The 27,425-nt window shown below is 35.0% G+C and overlaps 1 protein-coding gene and 1 long non-coding RNA gene across 2 annotated transcripts; both read right to left on the bottom strand.

The window, feature by feature from the left end:
- Positions 1–1,845: 1,845 nt before the first annotated feature.
- Positions 1,846–25,715, bottom strand: LOC117340089 (transmembrane protease serine 9-like). The gene is made up of 14 exons (XM_033901880.1): positions 25,595–25,715; positions 19,633–19,727; positions 16,480–16,568; positions 11,546–11,817; positions 10,456–10,604; positions 10,152–10,206; positions 9,281–9,411; positions 6,074–6,146; positions 5,564–5,709; positions 4,919–5,007; positions 4,457–4,719; positions 3,063–3,211; positions 2,582–2,639; positions 1,846–1,991 (listed from the first exon to the last, which is right to left on the bottom strand). The coding sequence occupies exons 1-14, from the start codon at positions 25,644–25,646 to the stop codon at positions 1,894–1,896; spliced, it is 1,719 nt and encodes a 572-aa protein (XP_033757771.1). The 5' UTR covers positions 25,647–25,715; the 3' UTR covers positions 1,846–1,893.
- Positions 23,189–23,990, bottom strand: LOC117322807. Its single transcript, XR_004531591.1, has 2 exons — positions 23,679–23,990; positions 23,189–23,316 (listed from the first exon to the last, which is right to left on the bottom strand). It is a non-coding gene; the product is annotated as an uncharacterized LOC117322807 (long non-coding RNA).
- Positions 25,716–27,425: the final 1,710 nt, after the last annotated feature.

Genomic DNA, 27,425 nt, shown 5'->3' with positions numbered 1-27,425 from the left:
TCAAATGAATTCTATTGGACGTAGACGTTGTTGGTTGCTAAACTGTTTATATTGTTAAATGGTAATGTTTACAAAAATCTGTTAGCGTTTAGTTCAAAAACGACAGGACAGAGGATCATGTTAACTTTAAAAAATGATAGTTTGGTGTCCGCAAACCACTGTCTAAACAGTTTTATCCTATAGAACCACTGTCTAAACAGTTGTATCCTATCAAACCACTGTCTAAACAGTTGTATCCTATCAAACCACTGTCTAAACAGTAGTATCCTATAGAACCACTGTCTTAACAGTTGTATCCTATCAAACCACTGTCTAAACAGTTGTATCCTATCAAGTCACTGTCTAAACAGTTGTATCCTATCAAACCACTGTCTAAACAGTTGTATCCTATCGAACCACTGTTGAAACAGTTGTATCCTATCAAACCACTGTCTGAACAGTTGTATTAGGTGTATCCTAAACCATCAAACAAGGACATAAATAGACAATTATTGTAAAAGTTACAATTAATGAGTACTCCAGAAATACCTTCTGATTGTAAAACATTGTTTAATGTTGCGAACAAAATGTTTATATTGTTTAAATTCTATTTACAAAGACCGGATTTCTTGTAGGTATGGATTAACTGTGTAAGGTTGGGGTAAAGTGGAGGAAGCGGTATCTGACAATATTCTTTCCAATATACAAAAATAATTTCAACCTTGATTAACGATTGAATATTATTTATGCTGTTAAATATTTGAGAACAGTGTAAATTGCAAATCCACAAAACTCGTTAATTTGTGTTCAAAGGTTATGTTTGGCAGCTGAATAGGCATACTTATGAGTCCGCTGTTCTTGGTTTAACTGTGATAGCAACAGAAGAAATATGTTAATTTGTTGATTATATACTGAAGTATATAAATCTTGTATGTATACACTGTTAACTCAAGATATGTTAATCTGTTGATTATATACTGAAGTAAATAAATCTTTTATGTATAAACTGTAAACTCAAAACATGTCAATCTGTTACGTAAAATAGGAAACTGTTTGTTAAAATAGGAAACTGTTTGTTAAAATAGGAAACTGTTTGTTAAAATAGGAAACTGTTTGTTAAAATAGGAAACTGTTTGTTAAAATAGGAAACTGTTTGTTAAAATAGGAAACTGTTTGTTAAAATAGGAAACTGTTTGTTAAAGCAATGTTGATCATTGATTTGTTTTGTTGAACTGATTTCAATTGGAGTTGTATTAAAGTGATAAAGTCCACACTATATTCGTTTTTGTTGTTATTTTTATTGGTATTACTTAATCAAGCTAATTTTATTGACAAAGATAATATCGTCAGATATATTGAAACAAAGGAAAGCATTTCCATATGTTGTTAGAGTATTAGATTAAATGATAAATCGATTTTAGTTATATAAACATTTCACATTTTTAACACATAAAAGTCTCCCAACAATAAAAAAGCGAAACTTTATTCATATCTTTACATATAAATAATGCAACTCTCACAGGATTATTCATTATTAACTTCGCTGTTTAAAACAATGATACAAATCTCCCAGGATCTTGTAGTATTGTTTAAAATTATACGAAAATCACCCCTTCTGTATATGTATGTAGTATTAACTTAACTATATACAACAAGTACAGATCGCAGGATTCTAGCTTATGTCATACAAGTACCACGATATAAAACCACAAATCGTTAAGGATTTAAGTATACACTTTACTGTATATCACAAAAATGCTAATAATATATCATTATATATCTATAATATCTCAGTCATGTTGTATATACATCGCTGGATACAAAGCTCTTAAAGATTATGATTTATATATATAAACAATACAAATCTCTCTGGGGTATGTGATGTTTATTTCGATACAAATATAAGAACAGTTATTACATGTTGTTTGAGATCCAGCTGATGTAGTTGTACACACGGGTATAGACACCAGGGCTGTAGGCCTCGGCACACCCGAACCCCCAACTTGTAACACCTTCGACAAATAAACATAATACAGTATTATAAAATAAGCCTTAGACAAGTCATTGTAATCTAGATGAATTAAGTACAATTATTACAATATTCAAAGAAAACATCCACAATACATCCAAGAAAAGAATCGCTGTTGATAAAATGTTTCTATTTCAAACGTATGGAACATATTGTCACATGATTTCTCTAGCAAAAGAATAATTATTTCTTAATTTACTGACTCACCTATAAGTATTTATTAATTTTCTGACTCACCTATAATTTTTCATTTATTTAATGACTCATCTGTAAGTATTTGTTCATTTACTTACTCACTTGTAAGCATTTGTTAATTTACTTACTCACCTGTAATTGTTTGTTGATTTACTGACTCACCTGTAACTAATTGTTGATTTACTGACTCACCTGTAAGTAATTGTTGATTTACTGACTCGCCTGTAATTATTTGCTGATTTGTTGACTCACCTGTAGGTTTTTGTTAATGTGATGATTCATTTAGTTTGTTGACTCACCTGATTTGTTAATTTGCTGGCTCACCTGTGTTTGTTAATTCACGGACTCACCTGTAAGTATTTGTTAATTAATACTCACCTGTAAGAGCCCAAGTATTTCCGGAAGTAGGACACACCAATGGTCCACCGCTATCTCCCTGTAATCAATATCAGCATTTATTTAGAACATTGTTTATGTATCGTATCGTTTGTTAAAGATAATGGAATAACAAAACAATGTAAATATTTCGCAACCGTCTACGATCTGAAATACCAGTGTTTCTGAACGTTCTAAATGTTGGGTCTTTATCAATTCATTTTCGTTTCCTAATTATTAATAATATTATTCATTTGATTACGTATGCAATTCCAAAATTGATTGACGTCTTCTATGCAAAATTCACACTAAATAGACGTAAAATGTATTAATATGATCACAATATTGCTTTTTGACTACATTGACGTTTTACTCCTAAATGCTGTAATTCTCGGAATCACTCATCAATGCTTCTTTATTTAGGACCACTTGTTTCTGTGCAGTAAATAATAACTTTGATGAATTATGTTTGAAGCTAACATACTTGACAGGAATCCTTGCCTCCCTGTGGAAAACCGGCACAGATCATGGTTTTAGTGTCCAGATAACTGCCGTAGTACTGACTACTGGAGCAAGTCTGCTGGGAAATGATAGGTACAGTTACCTGTCGCAACACGTCCGATGATCCCGTCCCTACACGGAAAAAACCATTATTGTAGCCAATCAACAAGTTTATTTTTGTTTATAGCAAAATCAAATACCTTGAAAGGACCAAAAATCTACCAAATCGACATTTTATCACGATTGTTGTGAAATAGACAGTGTAGTAGTCGGGATTTAACCAGTAAATCAAAAATGTACTATTAAATTAAACTTTTATTTGGATTTTGACTTAATACAAAATAATAAGATTTCCACGCGTGATTTAAGAAGTAAATTTAACAGTAAACGATTATATATACAAAACAAATTACTCTTTCAAATATCAAACAAATTACTCTTTAAAATATAAAACAATCAAAATATAAGACAATTATTTTTTCAAAACTTTTCGAATCAAAGTCAGAAAATATAACCACATATCTTTTTGTCAAATCTAAAAATGGGGATATCTAGCCAAGATTGAAACATTAAAATAATCTTGAGACATAAAATACCGTCGAAGAATCAGAATGCAACTGCATAACTACTTTGTAAAATATAGTCATGTTAAGGTAACGAACACTAACAAATCAGAATCGGGGTATATACTGTAACTAGCCACTAGATGATTTCAGTATTACCTTGGGTGTCTCCCCAGAGTCGGGGTATATAATGTAATTAGATGATTTCAGTATTACCTTTGGTGTCTCCCCAGAGTCGGGGTATATACTGTAACTAGATGATTTCAGTTTTACCTTGGGTGTCTCCCCAGAGTCGGGGTATATACTGTAACTAGATGATTTCAGTTTTACCTTGGATGTTTCCCCAGAGTCGGGGTATATAATATAATTAGATGATTTCAGTATTACCTTTGGTGTCTCCCCAGAGTCGGGGTATATACTGTAACTAGATGATTTCAGTATTACCTTGGGTATCTCCCCAGAGTCGGGGTATATAATGTAACTAGATGATTTCAGTATTACCTTGGGTATCTCCCCAGAGTCGGGGTATATACTGTTACTAGCCACGAGATGATTTCAGTATTACCTTGGGTATCTCCCCAGAGTCGGGGTATATAATGTAACTAGATGATTTCAGTATTACCTTGGGTATCTCCCCAGAGTCGGGGTATATACTGTTACTAGCCACTAGATGATTTCAGTATTACCTTGGGTATCTCCCCAGAGTCGGGGTATATACTGTTACTAGCCACTAGATGATTTCAGTATTACCTTGGGTATCTCCCCAGAGTCGGGGTATATACTGTTACTAGCCACTAGATGATTTCAGTATTACCTTGGGTATCTCCCCAGCCTGTTGATACACAGTTAGTACCCGCCGCCACGTCCGTCTCAGTTATACAGACAGGTGTGACGTAATCATTGAGAGTGACGGGGCTGCTGAGCTCCATTATGGCGATATCATTGTTTATGTTGGCACTGCTGTACCTTCGATGACTGGTAATGGACCTTAATGAAGAGCTCTGCTCCGTGGAACCTGTCCCAGTTTTGTCGTGAACACCCAATCGAACTGTCCATTTGGAAGCCACCCCCATTGTCCTGTAATAATATCGTAATCAATCGTTAAGCAAGGTACTCTTTATATTTAACTATTGTTGCCGTTCATGAGCGAGCATCATGCAAATAACAACATTCAACAAAAACAATAACGAGTTTTTTTTCTGAAGATAAAAGCAGTGTATGTTAAAACTATGTTCAGCTTTAGAATAGTATTTTCATGTATGGTATAAGTACATACCCTTCGACACAGTGAGCCGCCGTCAACACGTGTCTGTCGGATATCAAGGTGCCACCGCAAACATGGTATCCATTGTATTCCAGAAGAGCCTAAACATCAAAGTTGTTTATATATTACAGATGGGAACTTTTAAAAGTTGCTTATATCTGATATGTCTATTGTACAACCCTGGCTTTTTGTTCTATTTCATTTTTAACTTTATGTTTCACTTTCAACAGAAGAATTCCTCAACATAGAATAAACAAGAAATATTGTATCGTTAGCGTCCGATGATACAAAAGAAAAAGACTGGAGACATTTTCTGCAACACAGGGTGTGCTGTTCAAGCATGCGGACAAATATAGAAAAAATGGTCAAGCATCACTGTTCTATGATGCAGTGAATATTTAGCATCATACCAGACACTGAAATTTTGTCGTTAAACAAATATAAATCACATCCTCCACACGCAAAGACAAAAAGAGAATAGATAAACCAATATCAATTAAACGAAAGCAGAAGGTTGGAAGACAACAAACAGGTACCACATGTGGAGCTACCTGGGAACATTTCCGTTTTATCAATAAGGTCATGGTATACCTACAAAGGAACAACCATGATGACGATGATATGTCACAATTCCCAATTACAAATAGTAAAACTAACCATCCATGGCCAGCTGTTAGGTGTTGCCTCGGACCCACCGACAATGTAAGTAGAGGACGGCAGATATGTTTGTGTACCACATCCGCTTGTGTTGATGTTCTGTAGGCTAACAGCTTGTCCCTGTGGCTTCCTGCCTCCGGGTTTGGCTGCAGTGAAACGAGCATCAATATATGTAGAATTATCATGAGTAAACTATTAAAACGGTGTAGTTACTGAAGTCTCACTGAAGTTATATTTCGTCTCAAAAGAAGACAAAAGTACAAGAAAACACATTGCTCAATGCGATATCAATGAAACATAGGAAATGGATAGTCGTTTATATATCCTTATCACAAATACCAAACAATAGAAAAAACAATGACAAACAAATTTCAGCAATATTTAAAAGATGTACATTGTACTAGTAATCCGAAACATTTCAACCTCATCAACAAGTTGGATTGGATATTGATCAGTTATTTAGATATGCTAGATTTTTAAGTTTCTTGAATGGTGAAAAGAAATATTTACCGAAAGCCAGAGTAAGCAGTCCAAATACAATTAATGTCCTCATCGTGGTCATCTGTTGGCAAGTGAGGTCTGGTCAGTGGCTTCAGGTCAAGTAGATATGGCCATTAAAATAGGTCGCCATTATGTAAGAACTTTGATAATATTTCTGGTTTTCAACGGGAATATCACGATTCTGGTATGGCGTTCATCGAGACATATGGTATTATACAAACCAACATCACGACAAAGTCCATGTCACAGGAGACAAACCAACATCACGCAGAGTCCAGGTCACAGGCGACATCCTATAACTCACTGACCAACGGGTGGTGCTTTTTTAACAGAAATAAATGCGAGGACGTGTCTGCTACTTTCATTTTGCTTTGAAGGTACATAAAACAGCACGTTTAACTATATATATTTAATAATGATATCGATATATGGATGTGGCTTTAATACTGCCTCACATATATAAACAAGGTATCTTATATAGGTTGTGTATAAAACAGAAAAAAATCCACGAAGAATAATGCCAGCATCCATTTTTACGTGACGCATTTTCAATCGTCATCGGAAAAACAGATAAAAATGAACAAATAAAAAGGTGTGCTCAAATAACTAGTTCTTATCCTGAAAATGTATGGAATATTATCCGCAATTATCTGTGCTTCCTGCCAGTTATTTTCGTTGCCTTAAGCGACCTTGCGTCTGGTAACGTAAGCGGCCTCAGGGTGTCTAGTTGTTCTTTCGGTCTGTATCTTTATTTTGTTGCTGTGCTTTGAATTTCACATAAAAAACACTACATTAAACATTAAATTAAACAGTGTTGTCTTTAATGGCGTGGTGGCAGCGTTTACCCATGCCTAGAAGACTCTGGTGGCGAACAAGCAGTCTTGGAACATCTGTGCTGAAGTGTAGTATTAACATCAAACGGGATCTGTTCTCAATCTCTTTCAATGTTTGAGGACATTCTCGATGTTACGTCATCACACATTGATGACTTGATTCATGAACTTGCGATCGCAATAGACATTTGTATTTTTGTGTTCAATCTACTCGGATGATTTTAAGTGTAATTTCGCATTTGTATTGTGAGGAACTCTATTTCGCTACGTGACATATGACGAAAATAATTGGTAGTATCAAGGCTATCAGTCGACCGACGCTCATTTGAAAGATCTGGCCAGCATATCGTTAAGACCAGACTAAAGACATGTTCCAGCGTCTTCCATTTTTGAGAACAATTTATTGACCTTTTTTGGAATGCTACACATCACGTTGCACTATTTCGACGAGGACCTGACACCAACTTTGAAGAATAATATCGCCGTTACCTAGCTCTTACTAATTTCCCGAGACTCCAACCTCTAGTGCAGCAGCCGTATGATTCTGAACTGCACCAGCAACTTACAACACTCGCATCTCTTTTGTAGAGTTTCGATGCATCGAGGACATCAAAACGATGTGTATTAGTAATGGTTAATCAAAGGTATATACCTTCAAGATTATATATAAGAACGATGCTACTGGATGCTACCAGATCTCAATATTGACAGTGTCGCCGAATCAGTTCATGTCGATGAAGCCACCACTCAATGCATATATCGTCCAATCACCCGTGCATATCATATTATCCCACGTTAGACATGATTTAAGGTTCAGCTGCTCGTACGCTCGATTTCCGATTACCCCCGATTTTCAGTTTCTCATGGAAGCTATTGGCGCGGTTCACTGCTCTGCCAAACGTTCGAACTTTGCCCTCTCGTTATCTGACAACTAGACGTCGGCATTGTGATTGGAATCCGTTTCAAATATTGACGCCAGATTGTCTTTGTGGGCTCAGAAAGTCTCAGAGATGGTTGCTCATTCGATTGACATTTGCATTCTACCGCGTGCCGTACCCAAACCTTTCTTCCCCGTGGTCTTCAGTGAACTGTTGTTTTACCTTGTAGTACCTTCAACTGATTCCTGTTAGGATGCACCTGTTCGAGTCTAGCTCAGAGCACTGTTTGGCAATGTATCCAAAGCGTCAGTCTCCAGTTACAACACCGCGAGTGAAATTAAATGTACTAAAATAGAGTCATTAAGAATGAAAACACTCTTCATCATTTTAGTTTAATTGCACTTTGTCACAACTCCGCTTTGTGTTAATATTGAAGTCGGTGCTATCGTACTCAAACCTCGTATTCGATGTGACCTAATGTTTGTGTCTGTATTGAAGTCAGTGCTACAGTAAGATCGTACTCAAACCTTGTTTGGAGTATATATTGCGCGCCCATTGTATCAACAGAACGATATTGTTTTGTCTTAACCTGAATCGTCATAATACTTCTTCTGGTAACACATCCAAGGCGTTTGCTGATCCAGAAACAATGTGGTTCGGCATAACCGGTTCTTACAAATGTAAACTTTATTTTACACCAATTGCGAAACAGGTTATTCAATTTAATGTAATAATCACGTTTATTGGCCCTGGTGGAAGCGCGCGAGGGGTATTTAAGTGAAAAGAACCCTGGGGGAAGCCCACGTGGTCGGGCAGGTGACGTGATACTTTTTCACCACCGATCGGGGTAAAAAACATAGGTGTGTTACAAGTATGCTACCCTCTTCTTTTACTTTTCTGTTGAAAAATCATCATGCATTCACTTATCAAGGACAAGAACATACTCAAGCAGTTTGAGAACATGCCCAAATATTGTGAACTTCTTTGTTGTACAATTTACAATACAATTTAAAACAAATCATGATAATACTGGAGTGCGAACCTGAATTCTTATCACAAAAACATTGAAACTATGAGTACAGTTTCGGTTTGGATTTATTTCCCATAACTATTACCAGAATAATAATATTTCTTTAAAATAACGAACATCTTAATTACACATATCGTGTCTATTTCTCACGTTGATAATGTCAAGTCTTCGTGAGGATGACCCAAACTACCTTTTATTTTGTCGTGAGGCAAAAGGTTTTATCAATACAAACATCATACTAATAAGTATCGCAGGTGATCATCCGTAAAGGGAGGAAAGACAACAATGAGTGCTGTACCTGGACTACAATATATTGATATAAATCTATTGTACAATAGGTTACGTTTAAATCATCCATGACTTGTAATAATATATAGATATAAAACTATTGTACAATAGGTTACGTTTAAATCATCCATGACTTGTAATAATATATAGATATAAAACTATTGTACGATAGGTTACGTTTAAATCATCCGTCACTTGTAATAATATGAGCTCCGTTTAAGGTTGCCTGATGTTGAATCCATGATTTGTATTCTGTGACGTCAGTGTAAACCCCGGGTTTCTTCGGTTGGGCGCAGTCATACCCCCAGCTGGTGATACCTGGATGTCAGACATCAGTATAAATATTTCAATGTAAGCTATAATTGAAGATTATATCGGTTATTTAAAAAAATCTTCCGAATGACGTTTAAGGTTCATGACCAGACCTCCAGTAAATATTATTTGCTATTGAAATAGTTTGTACAAACACCTTGGTGTTTGCGAGATAAGTTATGGTTTTGCCTTTTTTTCTTTTGAAAATGGAACATAATGCCTACCAACTCTTCCTAATAAACCAAATTGTTGGTTCGTTTACAGCAAGAATAAGTGGAAACTTTTAAAAAAGCTATCTCAAAGAAGATAACAGGAAATTATACTTTTCTATGGATAACCATATGGCATTTACAAAGGTACTCCTATGCTTGAGTTCTAAAAATACAAAAGACCACTTCAGAGGGGAAGGTACATGAGTCAATGAATTTTTGGTATTTATAAACAATACTCAGATAAAATATTGATAGCAGTACCTTTCAGACAAATGGATAAACAACTTCGTTTTATTTTTATAATGATACTAGTTCCAGAAATGGCTCTGGATTTTTTTTAAAGGAAATAAATTTTGCCAGGTGCGATTACCGTAGAGGCTTCCTAAGAAGCCCTGGGTTTACAGGTAAAATAAATCTTAATGGAGATTTTATGTCAGAAGTGTCGTCATGTACCTTAACTGTAGTTGACCGGCACAACACGTTATCTGTATGATACATATAACTGTGGACATATTGTATTAAGAATCATCTTACCTAACTGGTACCACGTTCCGTTAGATTTAAAAATCAGAGGTCCGCCACTGTCTCCCTATAAACCAAGTCATATTCGTTTTTACTTAAATGTTATAAACTATTAAAAGCTTAACATAAAGATATTGAAAGAAAAAAACCAATTCACTCGTACTCAACTCTTCACAGGAAGAGGCAATCTAAACATCCAGTACTGGGTTAATCTTTCTGTTAAAGTATCGTTTGGAACGTTAAGGAGTAAGAATAAGGAATTTGTTTGAATTTTCTTGTCAAACGAATAAGATATATTTGTTGTTTGTTAACATACCAAGCAGCTGTCTCTCTGACCGTGTTCGTATCCTGCACAGAAGGAGGTGGCGGGTAGAAATTCTTGTCCGTACCAGTCACTACGTAAACAGGTGTTGTCATCCTGGACTGGGACGAACACCTGATTGAGCACGTTATTGGAACCAGTTCCTGTACAATGGTCATAAGTCAACTATATAACAGTCGTATTTTTATTCAAAACAAATTTTAAAAAAACAATAACCAAACGGATATTAAACAATTATCGACCTGTTTTCAAGTAAATACGAGGATTTATAAACTCAAGAAAGTGATATTACACTTTAATATTGTCTGCATCATCACATATATAGCTTAACTTACTATCTACCCAGCCAGCAGACAACACCACTAGTATAACTTACCTTGAGTATCCCCCAGCCAGCAGACAACATCACCACTAATATAACTTACCTTACGTATCACCCCAGCAAGCAGACAACATCACCACTAATATAACTTACCTTACGTATCACCCCAGCAAGCAGACAACATCACCACTAATATAACTTACCTTACGTATCACCCAGCCAGTAGACAACATCACCACTAATATAACTTACCTTGTTGTCACCCCAGCCAGCAGACAACAACACCACTAATATAACTTACCTTGAGTATCCTCCAGTCAGCAGACAACATCACCACTAATATAACTTACATCACGTATCCCCAGTCAGCAGACAACATCACCACTAATATAACTTACATCACGTATCCCCCCAGCCAGCAGACAACATCACCACTAATATAACTTACCTTGTTGCCACCCCAGCCAGCAGACAACAACACCACTTATATAACTTACCTTGAGTATCCCCCAGTCAGCAGACAACATCACCACTAATATAACTTACATCACGTATCCCCAGTCAGCAGACAACATCACCACTAATATAACTTACATCACGTATCCCCCCAGCCAGCAGACAACAACACCACTAATATAACTTACCTTGAGTATCCCCCAGCCAGCAGACAACAACACCACTAATATAACTTACCTTGAGTATCCCCCAGCCAGCAGACAACATATCCCCCAGCCAGCAGACATCACCACACATATAACTTACCTTGCGTATCACCCCAGCCAGCAGACAAACAGCGCTGACCTACGGTGACGTGGATGGAGTTTGGTGGAAGGCATATTGGTTTTACCATGTTATTAAAGTTTATTCTCTGAGATAATACCATAACAGCGACATCATTCTCGACTGTAACTGTGTTATACGATTCGTGCATTACGATCTTCTGAACATGGTGGACACTTTCGTATGTCGTACGTGAGTTTACATGATACGCCCCAACACGAACCTCCCATCGGGTTGGATTCAGACTCCCAGGACTGTAAACCAGAAAAAATCAACAATCATCCGATAAACAAAACTTTGTTGATTGTTATTACTTATCTCCCTTTAGCGTTATCATTGGTAATGTGCAAAAACTACATTTTGCATAATTGATCATTCAATTGATGACGTCATTATTGGGAAAAGGTAAAACGGGTGAAGATGAAAATAGAAAACACAAACATTATGATAGCATCTTATATAAGGGAAATCGAAATGGGTTTAAAGAAATGTCAAAATAGTGAAAATAAAACTGGAGCATATTATAGCAGGAAAATAAGAATGGGTTTAAAGAACTGTTATGATAATGAAACATCAAACTGGACCATCTTATACCGTATATCGGTTTTTTTTTAGCGAGTGTCTAATTTTCGCTATTTTCGCGACCAGACTCGGTCGCGAATTATAAGTTATCGCTAAAATTGATCACATTTTACAGTAAGAGTTAGCTCCCTTGTAGGGGTGTTGGCATGAACCGATCACCTGTTTACACATGCCGTATACAGGTGTGCTTAATTGGCCGTGACTCGACTGAACTGTTTTATTCAATAAAAATGTACTCACAGTTGACCATATGTTTTGTCCTTTGTATAGCTCTATTTGAAATCATAACGAGAGTCGCATTGCCAAGTGAAACATGGCCATGCTACGATTTGTAATCGTTACACGGAAGGACAAAGAAAATCCGGTCAGGGACAGACCTGAGTTTGCTGAAGCAAACAAACGTGTAGATAAATTATTATTACTGTACTTCTTCGTTTTTGTTGTATATGAAACATATGTACGCTAAAATTTGAATTACACGTTGTGAAAACGCTAAAAATGAAATACGCTAAAAATTAAACGTGTCATTTTGTACAGAAAACGCGAAATTTGGCATACGCTAAAAAAAACGATATACGGTATTAGAGAAATCAAAATGGATTTAAAGAACTGTTAAAAAAATGAAAATAAGACTGTGCCATCTTATATTAATAAAATCAAAATGTATTTAAAGAACTGTTGTAATAATTGAAATAAGACTGCGCCATCTCCTACTTAAATATGGAATGGTGCAGCCTTTTCCCATTTTAGATTTTCTGTCGTTGAAATTAATGTATGGCATCAAACTAAAAGTAAACGGGAATCTTGCAATTTTCTCAACTAGTAAAAGTTATAAACTTTACCTTAATACAACACTCGACGTCCGAACATAACACAAAGTTCTTAAAATTGAAAGTTTTTTGAAATTTTAACTTCGACACGAAGTGCAAAATGTAATCGTCGCCAACGACTATCAATGCGATCATGCGCAGACAAGTTCACGATCAGAAACGAACGCGGCTCTCCGAGTGAGCAATTAGCTGATGGGTCACTGAAATCGGAATAGGCAAGAAGACGAGGACACGACAAGATAGCGAACGTCATAGAAAGTCGTATAAATATCGGCAACTATATGGAAAGGTGGAAGAGAGCGAAGGAGGCCTCGTCAGCAGAGTCGAACGAGGAATTCGCATTGCTTCTGGAAAGTTCTGCAGGATACTCGACTAGACAGCCTGATAGGTTTGTAATGTAGTTATGCTCGAAGTTACACTTGATTTAACAAGTATACGAGGGATGATTGATATGTTGTGAGCCTCGTATTGAAAGAGATACTCAAGGACGTTCATTTTAGGTCCTATTATTCTGTGACTATATAGGGCCGTGTACCCAAGGACTTGTCTCATTTGATTAGTTTATATCGACGATGTAGCAATCTAAAGTAAACAATGCAAACGGCTTTTGCACAATGGGCAAAATCGGTGAGAGAAGAGTGATCCAATATTTGCATAAAAAGGTAAAACAGCTAAGGATATCCATAATGATATGCGACATTGAAAAGGTGGTTGGCGGAATTCAAACGCGGCAGACAGTTGAAACCCCAGATATGGTCAATAAAGTTCATGATATTGTTATGACTGACAGAAAATAGAAAGATATATAGCCAGTAGCGTTGGCATTTCACAGGAAAGAGTACATTCCATTCTGGCCAAGGATCTTGCAATGAGAAAACTTTCGGCCCGATGGGTACAAAGACTTCTGACAGTTGATCAGAAGCACACCAGGCGCACATTATCGCGTACTAATCTTAACCTTTTTGAGGACGATCCTACCAACTTTCTTCAGAGATTTGTCACCCTGGCTGAAACACGGATCCATCATATTATCCCATAGGCCAAACAACAACCGAAGCAATGTAAGCACCCTGGCTCTCCCCCACTAAAGAAGGCAAAGACTGTTCCATCAGCTGGGAAGGTTATGGCCTCGTTTTTCTGGGATGCATGTGGTATTCTGCTGATAGATTATCTCCAAAAGGGAACAATCAATGACACATACTATGCTTCACTTCTGAGGCAGTTACTGGAAAATATTTAACTTAAGCGCCGTGGAAAGCTCACTAAAGATGTGTTCTTCGACCAGGACGATACGATTGTGGCTTTAAATTTATTGAGCATCCGCCTTATTCACCTGATTTCGCTGCATCAGACTTTTCATCTATTTCCAAAACTTTCAAAAAAAAAAAAAAAAAGCTATTTCAGATACCCACTTTCACTACGATGAAGACTTCATACATGCAGTGAATAACTTTTCTGAACAGCAATGAGGCCCTTAAACACCGCTGGCAAAAGTGTATAGATACTGAAGGGGATTACGTTGAAAAATAATACAATATGTCCGGCAAAATTGAAATCCTTCAAAATGAGGCTCACAACTTATCAACCAACCCTTGCACTGTGTGGTTTTTTTCTTATCTTTGTACTTAATTTTTAGCCATTTTTGACATTTACATCCATGTACACGTTTTGTTTGTATACACGACACATGTGTTTGCGCCCTGTGTTGCTCATATCTATGCATCTATGCATCTATGCATGTTTGTGTCTACTATTTAAGATGATTTCAATATTCTTAACTCATTAACTAGCTAGTAATGTTAGCAATTACATAAGAATTTGAGTTCAAACTGGCTTTCATTCGAGTTTATCATCACAACAAAAATGATACACCTACATAACTCGCTATATATGCTGCGATCTGTTTACGCTGTGATGTCACGTGATGTATAAATGAAGCGGAGGTTGAATAATCCAGTGCGGAACCACAGTGGCAGAGTTTTGTGGATTTCTTGTATATGAGTGTAAGCTTCTATCATTTATAATTAAGGGAATAAAAATGGTTTTTTTTTTATTTAACTATCAAAATAATGAAAATAAGGCTGCACCATCTTACATTAGTTAAATAAGAATGGGTTTAAAGGACTGTTTAAATAATGAAAATAAGACTACATGACCTGATATAAGGGGAATCAAAACTGGTCGAAAGGACACCTCCTGTCTAGCTCGTCCCACAATTATTCGATTGGGGACTGTATGGTGGCCAATCAAGAACTGGAACGGTGTTTTGAGCCAGAAAGTCACGATAAAGCATAGTAACATGGGATCTCGCGTTGTCCTGCTGCAACGTAATGTTACGTTGATGGATAAGAGGAAGAATGTGTGGTCTCAGGACCTGATCTCGATATTTTACTGCTGTAAGGTCACCATCGATGACCATGATAGATGTTTTCACGACTTGAGATATCCCTGGCCAAACCTAACAGACCCTTCCCCGAATCTGTCACTTTCCGTTACACAAGCGTCAGAATATCGCTCACCACGATGTCGATAGACACATTATCGTCCATCTAGCCTGTAAAGTGTAAAGCGAGACTCGTCTGTGACCAATACGCGTCTCCAATAGACCAAATGAAACTGATGAGGTGCATGTGCAAGTAGCCACTGCATTCGATGTTGGCGTTGCCTCTGCGTAAGTTGTTGACCAACATAGGGTCATCGTGACCTTAATTGAAACTCTCGCTACCGATTGCAATCCGTTCTTGGACACACTGGCCGACCACGGGCGCCGACAATTTGACGTGTCGTCTCTGTTGTCATTGTCTCTATCTTGAAGTCGCGACGTAATGCGCAGGCGTCCGCTTCTGGGACGGCCACCCAATCTAACTGAAGAACATTTTTACGTTCCACGGAAGTAGGTCAGTGTGACATTAAAATAAATTTAGACCGCGTGTCTAAATGTCATAAAAAATTATATTTTTACGCTAGTGTGATAGTTAAAAAAAAAAGACTGCACAATCTGATATTAGGGAAATAAAAATGGTTTAAAGGACTGTTGAAATAATGAAAAAGACTGCGCCATCTGATATAAGGGGAATCAAAATAGGTTTAACTGTTTAAACAATGAAAATAAGACTGCGCTATAACAATATTTTGTATTTCTTTATATATTCTCATGAACTAAAAGTGTGAAACTCCAGAAGAAGGGACGTTAAAAAAACGCAGAGTTGGCTTAACAATTAACACGTATAAGATTTAGGGAAGTTGTGTACTTAACCGATGGTGAATTGGGATATAGACGTGGTGATTAGTCTGTGTAGACATTCAAGATTATATTCAAGCACGTGTGTAACATGATGTCACAAACATCTTGTAAATATGGCTTGTGATGATTTGTACAAAATTATAAATTGTTTGTAGATAATGATAACTGACTATGACATAGAGAGGGAGAATGACCTGGCACAGACATTCATTAATTTCTACCAATGATTTCTGTAACTTAATACAAATATATAGACGTACTCCTCGAAACAATGGGCGGCGGTGAGAATGAGATTGTCTGCTATTATACTGCCGCCACACGCTTGTTCACCGACCTCCATCAGCATGGCCTGGACAAAACAAAGATAGCAAGTTATTAACATCCTATCGTACACTGTCCACAACATTATATTAACTTTGTATCATAAAAGGTCCACCACCTAATATTAACTTTGTATCATAAAAGGTCCACCACCTAATATTAACTTTGTATCATAAAAGGTCCACCACCTAATATTAACTTTGTATCATAAAAGGTCCACCACCTAATATTAACTTTGTATTATAAAAGGTCCACAACATAATATTAACTTTGTTTTTTACAAGGTCCACAACATAATATTAACTTTGAATTATACAAGGTCCACAACATAATATTAACTTTGTATTATACAAGGTCCACAACCTAGTATTAACTTTGTATTATACAAGGTCCACAACCTATTATTAACTTTGTATTATAAAAGGTCCACGACATAATATTAACTTTGTATCATAAAAGGTCCACCACCTGATATTACCTTTGTATTATACAAGACCCACAGCCTAGTATTAACTTTGTATTATACAAGGTCCACAACATAATATTAACTTTGTATTATACAAGGTCGACCACCTAATATTACCTTTGTATTATACAAGGTCCACAACCTATTATTAATTATGTATTATACAAGGTCCACCACCTAATATTACCTTTGTATTATACAAGACCCACAGCCTAGTATTAACTTTGTATTATACAAGGTCCACAACCTAGTATTAACTTTGTATTATACAAGGTCCACAACCTATTATTAACTTTGTATTATAAAAGGTCCACAACATAATATTAACTTTGTATCATAAAAGGTCCACCACCTAATATTACCTTTGTATTATAAAATGTCCACAACATAAAATTAACTTTGTATTTTACAAGGTCCACAACATAATATTAACTTTGAATTATACAAGGTCCACAACATAAAAATTAACTTTGTATCATAAAAGGTCCACCACCTAATATTACCTTTGTATTATACAAGACCCACAGCCTAGTATTAACTTTGTATTATACAAGGTCCACAACCTAGTATTAACTTTGTATTATACAAGGTCCACCACCTAATATTACCTTTGTATTATACAAGGTCCACCACCTAATATTACCTTTGTATTATACAAGGCTCACAACCTATTATTAACTTTGTATTATAAAAGGTCCACAACCTATTATTAACTTTGTATTATAAAAGGTCCACAACATAATATTAGCTTTGTATCATAAAAGGTCCACCACCTAATATTACCTTTGTATTATACCTGACCCACAACCTAGTATTAACTTTGTATTATACAAGGTCCACAACATAATATTAACTTTGTATTATACAAGGTCCACCAACTAATATTACCTTTGTATTATACAAGGTCCACAACCTAGTATTAATTATACAAGGTCCACAACATTATATTAACTTTGTATTATACAAGGTCCACAACCTATTATTAACTTTGTATTATACAAGGTTCACAACCTATTATTAACTTTGTATTATACAAGGTCCACAACATTATATTAATTTTGTATTATAACAGGACCACAACATAATATTAATTTTGTATTATACAAGGCCCACAACCTAGTATTAACTTTGTATTATACAAGGTTCACAACCTATTATTAATTTTGTATTATACAAGATTCACAACCTATTATTAACTTTGTACTATACAAGGACCACAACATAATATTAACTTTGTATTATACAAGGTCCACAACCTAGTATTAACTTTGTATTATACCTGACCCACAACCTAGTATTAACTTTGTATTATACCTGACCCACAACCTAGTATTAACTTTGTATTATACAAGGTCCACAACCTAGTATTAACTTTGTATTATACAAGGTCCACAACCTAGTATTAACTTTGTATTATACCTGACCCACAACCTAGTATTAACTTTGTATTATACCTGACCCACAACCTAGTATTAACTTTGTATTATACAAGGTCCACAACCTATTATTAACTTTGTATTATACAAGGTCCACAACCTATTATTAATTTTGTATTATACAAGGACCCCAACATAATATTAACTTTGTGATATAAAGGTTCACTATACTATACATGGCAATATTATTTGGTAGATGAAATACATAACTACATTACAATACCATATATGGTTATGTTATTAGTGTGATGAGATATGTTACAAAGTAAGTATACCATACATGGTAATGTTATTAGTGGTGTGATGAGATACGTAACAAAGTAAGTATACAATGCATGGTAATGTTATTAGTGAGATGAGATATGTAACAAAGTAAGTATACCATACATGGTAATGTTATTAGTGTGATGAGATATGTAACAAAGTAAGTATACCATACATGGTAATGTTATTAGTGAGATGAGATATGTAACAAAGTAAGTATACCATACATGGTAATGTTATTAGTGGTGTGATGAGATACGTAACAAAGTAAGTATACCATACATGGTAATGTTATTAGTGGTGTGATGAGATATGTAACAAAGTAAGTATACCATACATGGTAATGTTATTAGTGGTGTGATGAGATACGTAACAAAGTAAGTATACCATACATGGTTATGTTATTAGTGGTGTGATGAGATACGTAACAAAGTAAGTATACCATACATGGTAATGTTATTAGTGGTGTGATGAGATATGTAACAAAGTAAGTATACCATACATGGTAATGTTATTAGTGGTGTGATGATATACGTAACAAAGTAAGTATACAATGCATGGTAATGTTATTAGTGAGATGAGATATGTAACAAAGTAAGTATACCATACATGGTAATGTTATTAGTGGTGTGATGAGATACGTAACAAAGTAAGTATACCATACATGGTAATGTTATTAGTGGTGTGATGAGATACGTAACAAAGTAAGTATACCATACATGGTAATGTTATTAGTGGTGTGATGAGATACGTAACAAAGTAAGTATACCATACATGGTAATGTTATTAGTGGTGTGATGAGATATGTAACAAAGTAAGTATACCATACATGGTAATGTTATTAGTGGTGTGATGATATACGTAACAAAGTAAGTATACAATGCATGGTAATGTTATCTGTGAGATATATAAAAACATAAGCATACCATCCATGGCAGTGATCCTTGTTTGGCGACCCGTCCTCCTACGATTTTCACCTCGTGCGGTTGGATAAAAGGTCTGCCACATAAAGTACTGTCCACTTTTAAAATATAATTAGTTGAGTGATTTACATAGTTTACATCAACAAATAACACAGCAAAGTTTGTAGGAGGAAAGACTAAAACAGTTGTTGAACAGTTATTTTAAATGACCAGTGCGTGGAGAACGTGGAGATTGCTGTAGTTACACTTTAGTTAGTCTTTTTTAACAATGTAGTGATCGATGTAGTTACACGGTCTTTTTGAACAATGTAGTGATTGCTGTAGTTATACTGTCTTTTTTAACAATGTAGTGATTGCTGTAGTTACACTTTAGTTAGTCTTTTTTAACAATGTAGTGATTGTTGTAGTTATACGGTCTTTTTTAACAATGTAGTGATTGCTGTAGTTATACTGTCTTTTTTAACAATGTAGTGATTGCTGTAGTTACACTTTAGTTAGTCTTTTATAACAATGTAGTGATTGATGTAGTTACACGGTCTTTTTGAACAATGTAGTGATTGCTGTAGTTATACTGTCTTTTTTAACAATGTAGTGATTGCTGTAGTTACACTTTAGTTAGTCTTTTTTAACAATGTAGTGATCGACAAATAACACAGCAAAGTTTGTAGGAGGACAGACTAAAACAGTTGTTGAACAGTTATTTTAAATGACCAGTGCGTGGAGAACGTGGAGATTGCTGTAGTTACACTTTAGTTAGTCTTTTTTAACAATGTAGAGATTACTGTAGTTACACGGTCTTTTATAACAATGTAGTGATTGCTGTAGTTATACGGTCTTTTTTAACAATGTAGTGATTGCTGTAGTTATACTGTCTTTTTTAACAATGTAGTGATTGCTGTAGTTACACTTTAGTTAGTCTTTTATAACAATGTAGTGATTGCTGTAGTTATACGGTCTTTTTTAACAATGTAGTGATTGCTGTAGTTATACTGTCTTTTTTAACAATGTAGTGATTGCTGTAGTTACACTTTAGTTAGTCTTTTTTAACAATGTAGTGATCGACAAATAACACAGCAAAGTTTGTAGGAGGACAGACTAAAACAGTTGTTGAACAGTTATTTTAAATGACCAGTGCGTGGAGAACGTGGAGATTGCTGTAGTTACACTTTAGTTAGTCTTTTATAACAATGTAGTGATTGCTGTAGTTATCCGGTCTTTTTGAACAATGTAGTGATTGCTGTAGTTATACTGTCTTTTTTAACAATGTAGTGATTGCTGTAGTTACACTTTAGTTAGTCTTTTTTAACAATGTAGTGATTGTTGTAGTTATACGGTCTTTTTGAACAATGTAGTGATTGCTGTAGTTATACTGTCTTTTTTAACAATGTAGTGATCGATGTAGTTACACGGTCTTTTTGAACAATGTAGAGATTACTGTAGTTACACGGTCTTTTTTAACAATGTAGTGATTGCAGTAGTTACACGGTCTTTTTTAACAATGTAGTGATTGCTGTAGTTACACGGTCTTTTTTAACAATGTAGTGATTGCTGTAGTTATACGGTCTTTTTTAACAATGAAGTGATTGCTGTAGTTACACGGTCTTTTTGAACACTGTAGTGATTGTTGTAGTTACACGGTCTTTTTTAACAATGTAGTGATTGTTGTAGTTACACGGTCTTTTTTAACAATGTAGTGATTGCTGTAGTTACACGGTCTTTTTTAACAATGTAGTGATTGTTGTAGTTACACGGTCTTTTTTAACAATGTAGTGATTGTTGTAGTTACACGGTCTTTTTTAACAATGTAGTGATTGCTGTAGTTACACGGTCTTTTTTAACAATGTAGTGATTGCTGTAGTTATACGGTCTTTTTTAACAATGTAGTGATTGCTGTAGTTACACGGTCTTTTTTAACAATGTAGTGATTGCTGTAGTTACACGGTCTTTTTTAACAATGTAGAGATTGCTGTAGTTACACGGTCTTTTTTAACAATGTAGTGATTGCTGTAGTTACACGGTCTTTTTTAACAATGTAGAGATTGCTGTAGTTACACGGTCTTTTATAACAATGTAGTGATTGCTGTAGTTACACGGTCTTTTTTTAACAATGTAGAGATTTCTGTAGTTACACGGTCTTTTTTAACAATGTAGTGATTGCTGTAGTTACACGGTCTTTTTTAACAATGTAGAGATTGCTGTAGTTACACGGTCTTTTTTAACAATGTAGTGATTGCTGTAGTTACACGGTCTTTTATAACAATGTAGTGATTGCTGTAGTTACACGGTCTTTTTTAACAATGTAGAGATTGCTGTAGTTACACGGTCTTTTTTAACAATGTAGTGATTGCTGTAGTTACACGGTCTTTTTTAACAATGTAGTGATTGCTGTAGTTATACGGTCTTTTTTAACAATGTAGTGATTGCTGTAGTTACACGGTCTTTTTTAACAATGTAGTGATTGCTGTAGTTACACGGTCTTTTTTAACAATGTAGAGATTGCTGTAGTTACACGGTCTTTTTTAACAATGTAGTGATTGCTGTAGTTACACGGTCTTTTTTAACAATGTAGAGATTGCTGTAGTTACACGGTCTTTTTTAACAATGTAGTGATTGCTGTAGTTACACGGTCTTTTATAACAATGTAGTGATTGCTGTAGTTACACGGTCTTTTTTTAACAATGTAGAGATTTCTGTAGTTACACGGTCTTTTTTAACAATGTAGTGATTGCTGTAGTTACACGGTCTTTTTTAACAATGTAGAGATTGCTGTAGTTACACGGTCTTTTTTAACAATGTAGTGATTGCTGTAGTTACACGGTCTTTTATAACAATGTAGTGATTGCTGTAGTTACACGGTCTTTTTTAACAATGTAGAGATTGCTGTAGTTACACGGTCTTTTTTAACAATGTAGTAATTGCTGTAGTTACACGGTCTTTTATAACAATGTAGTGATTGCTGTAGTTACACGGTCTTTTTTAACAATGTAGAGATTGCTGTAGTTACACGGTCTTTTTTAACAATGTAGTGATTGCAGTAGTTACACGGTCTTTTTTAACAATGTAGTGATTGCTGTAGTTATACGGTCTTTTTGAACAATGTAGTGATTTCTGTAGTTACACGGTCTTGAACAATGTTGCCTCTAAAAGAACTCTTAAGATTTTGTCATGCATGTATCCTTCGATACATTTATATATTTGGTGGTACATAAAGCTGAATGATTCAGACAACATTTTATCTATATAGATAGTAGTCTATAAATTAAGCAGAATGATTCAGAAAAAATTTTGTCTATATCAATAGTGGTCTATAAATTTAGCAGAATGATTCAGACAACATTGTATCTATATAATTATCCAATGACGCCTCGGTTTTTCTTTGATCTTTTGTTGGCGATATATTGCATACTATGTGATATTTCAAATATCACATATGTGATATTTCAAATATCACATATGTGATATCTGAAATATCACATGGCATTTCTGATTGGTCCATGCCTCAGTCTTGAGGCGGGGCCAATTTCAAATGTAGGCGTGACAAATGAACAAAGACAGGAAATGCATTTCAAACAAAATTTAATGAAATACGAGTGCCGTTTAGAAATTTTCCGTCTTCTTTCTTCACCTTGTATGCACGTACAGCCCTGCTGCGATGTACCGTTCTGTCCACGAGTTGTTCATCAAAACCTGACCAAACAGAATATAAAACCCTGTTCATATTTTATTAAGTAAAATCTATTTTAACAGGTCAGTAAAAAAAAGCATACATTACATGATCACATATCAAATTTCAGTCATTTAAAAAAAATGGTTATACAGATTACGCTTAATGTAACAATATACTTTCGTTGCACAAAAATCCTATCATAAACAAAATAGTGATGAAAATGATAACAAGACGAGTGGATAAAAATACCGATTAACCGATTCATTGATTTCTTTAAACAATTTCACGGATTTTGAAAGGATTTTGTGACATTGTGAATATCGAAATTTACGAAAAATATTTCATTTCACAATTTGTTCAAACGATATGATTTTAGACTTACCTGCTTGGTAAAGGGAAGTAGCGCAGGTCCTCTTTCCGGAATGGTTTATGTAATTTCCCTCGAATCCTGCAGCCTTTCACATGTTTTTCACATTACCATTCAGTTCATTTACAACAATTGGCTGAGCTAATTCCTTGGTATCAACTATTCCAATGTCAGTAGCTACCGTGTCACTATCTTCAAGTTCATACTCATACTTATCTACGGCCTGTGATAATGTTATATCGTCGAGGTCAGTGAACACATCGACATCAGTGATCAGTACCTGATCCGTCATGGTTGACAGTCTCACTAGAAATGAATGGGCTACTGTGACAGAAAACAAAACGTGTCAGAAATTGGCGGGAAACATATCACAGTGACAGGTTCTGATCAATTTTATAGCTCCACCCCTAGGCACGTGGGTGACAAAACCTCGGCTGTCATTGGATAAAACAGATACAAAATGGGTACTCGTGACGTATCGCATATATCACACTCGTGCTACGCACTCGTGTGATATATCCGATACATCACTCGTACCCATTATGTATCTATTACATAGTTGACTATAAATTTAGCAAAGAATGATTCCGACAACGTTTTATATAATCAACCACTTGATATATTTATTTCATAGCTCAGTCCTTGATGATTTAGGGTGTATGGGGAGTTATGTCGTGTTTTGATGGCTGAAGAGAAAATATACTACCATTCCTTTATTTACATTTCTATTGTTCATTATATGAATAATATTTGCTAGAAATCGCAATTTCTATATTTTTACCTGGAAAGGCCAAACTGTCAACTGCGTAAGAATACTTGTCAAACATCGAATATTTTTGTATTGTTTTTGTTTTGTTGATACTATTAAAGTATATAGTGTTTCAATTAAATATATATATATGTGTGTCAATGAGAGAAAGGCTGTAGATATCGTCATGTGAAACCATAATACAATCATAGTATCATTATATACCGTGTACATGTGAAACCATAATACAATCATAGTATCATTATATACCGTGTACATGTGAAACCATAATACAATCATAGTATCATTATATACCGTGTGCATGTGAAACCATAATACAATCATAGTATCATTATATACCGTGTACATGTGAAACTATAATACAATCATAGTATCATTATATACCGTGTACATGTCAAACCATAATACAATCATTATATACCGTGTACATGTCAAACCATAATACAATAATAGTATCATTATATACCGTGTACATGTCAAACCATAATACAATCATGGTATCATTATATACCGTGTACATGTCAAACCATAATACAATCATGGTATCATTATATACCGTGTACATGTCAAACCATAATACAATCATTATATACCGTGTACATGTCAAACCATAATACAATCATGGTATCATTATATACCGTGTACATGTCAAACCATAATACAATCATAGTATCATTATATACCGTGTACATGTGAAACTATAATACAATCATAGTATCATTATATACCGTGTACATGTCAAACCATAATACAATCATAGTATCATTATATACCGTGTACGTGTCAAACCATAATACAATCATTATATACCGTGTACATATCAAACCATAATACAATCATAGTATCATTATATACCGTGTACATGTCAAACCATAATACAATCATAGTATCATTATATACCGTGTACGTGTCAAACCATAATACAATCATAGTATCATTATATACCGTGTACATGTGAAACTATAATACAATCATAGTATCATTATATACCGTGTACATGTCAAACCATAATACAATCATAGTATCATTATATACCGTGTACATGTCAAACCATAATACAATCATAGTATCATTATATACTGTGTACATGTCAAACCATAATACAATCATAGTATCATTATATAACGTGTACATCATTACTAACTCATCTACAAACACTTACCGTAACGAAATATCACAGACAAGGTGGCGAAATACAGTAATCTGTCTAACATGTTTAGGTGGTTTAGTGCACAGGCCCAGCAATGGCGCGGTGTTGGAGATAACAAAATGTTCCGTCCTAGATGTTTAAAAGAGGTCTAACAATGGTTAACAAAAAAAAAGTAAAGCAAACAGACATAGAACTTGCTGTAAGCTTATAGATTTGATTAACTTAATATTTGCTAGAAATCGCAATTTACTTATATGTATACTTAATACTAAACGTTAATCTTATTGAATTTCTATCATTCAACGAAATCCTCTTATAAAACCCTATTCGATTGTCTTTCTTTGATTTTGATACTAAGTATATAAACAAGCTATACGGATTGACTCATATTTATATGTAGACAACTTAAATAAAAGTAAACGTCAACTTCAAAATGAGACACAATATTTATAAACATCTAGTTCTGGAAATACAATTTTAATCGTGAACGTAAGCTTGACTCCAGACAGGATATGATTAAAGGGCTGAGTTCTGCTGACCTGAGCATGCGTGATACGTGTGGAAAGAATGGCGTCTGTTCTCTGTCTTATCAGAGATCGGGGACAGTGCAATCTATTCTTCGGTTAGTTATTCACGGAAATAGATATAGACATAAAGAATGAAAGAAACTGTTATATGAGTTAATACTGTAAGATTTGAATTTAAAAACATTATTACCTTCCAATGGCTATCTAAGTCACCCTGGTTATATTATTATGAAGGTTCGGTCCGTCACTTCTCATGAATCGCATTAAAGGAGGGATCGCAAGTCTTGAAATGATCATCAGATTAACTTCCGTGTAATCAGCAAACGAGAAGTGCAACGACGCGATGTAGGAGGAACTAATGTCTTTGTCTGCAGTATCGGGGTATGGGTGACAATTTGTTGGTGTCACTGATGAAGTTTGTCTGCAGTATCGGGGTATGGGTGACAATTTGTTGGTGTCACCGATATGATTTGCCTGCAGTATAGTTGACAATTTGTATTACTGATAAAATTTGTATGCACTATTTGAGTATGGGTGACAATTTGGTGGTGTTACTGATATGATTTGCCTGCAGTATAGTTGACAATTTGTATTACTGATAAAATTTGTATGCACTATTTGAGTATGGGTGACAATTTGTTGGTGTCACTGATATGATTTGCCTGCAGTATAGTTGACAATTTGTATTACTGATAAAATTTGTATGCACTATTTGAGTATGGGTGACAATTTGGTGGTGTTACTGATATAGTTTGTCTGCAGTATTGGGTAATGGGTATTGATAATACTATTCCACATCTTGAATATAAGTACTTAATAGATGTATCACATTTTTATAAACATTCACATGACATCCTACAATCAAAACGAAATAGAAATTCAAACTCAAACCCGAAAATCCGAGGGCAAAAGGGAAAAAACAGGGTTGTTACTATCTAGAAATGCTAATCGTGTTCATCATAAGCTGTCTCCTCTGGTAACGTTGCAATTAATGATTGAGATACACGACTGTTAATGAGGAGTTTGTAGTGTCAACAAGTCGTCAATATCACAAAGTATTTGTTACATATCTACTCTAGGTAACGCATATAGGAAGATCTTCTTATACCTTCAGATATTGAATGCTGTTTTGGAAGACGCTTTGATAATAAATAAGTAACTCAATATATGCTGAACGCAGACATAATTGCTTCTGTATTCAGATCGTATCCATATGATATTTAAACAAAGATATATCAGTGTTTATGTTTTGACTTTACTCCAAAATTTGTCAAAGCGGTTATCGAAACTGTTTAAATTTGGAGCTTGAACTACAT

Source organism: Pecten maximus, chromosome 1 (genome assembly GCF_902652985.1).
Source record: "Pecten maximus chromosome 1, xPecMax1.1, whole genome shotgun sequence".
In the NCBI taxonomy this organism is placed as follows: Eukaryota; Metazoa; Mollusca; class Bivalvia; order Pectinida; family Pectinidae; genus Pecten; species Pecten maximus.
This window is presented reverse-complemented; position numbering and strand designations above follow the sequence as displayed.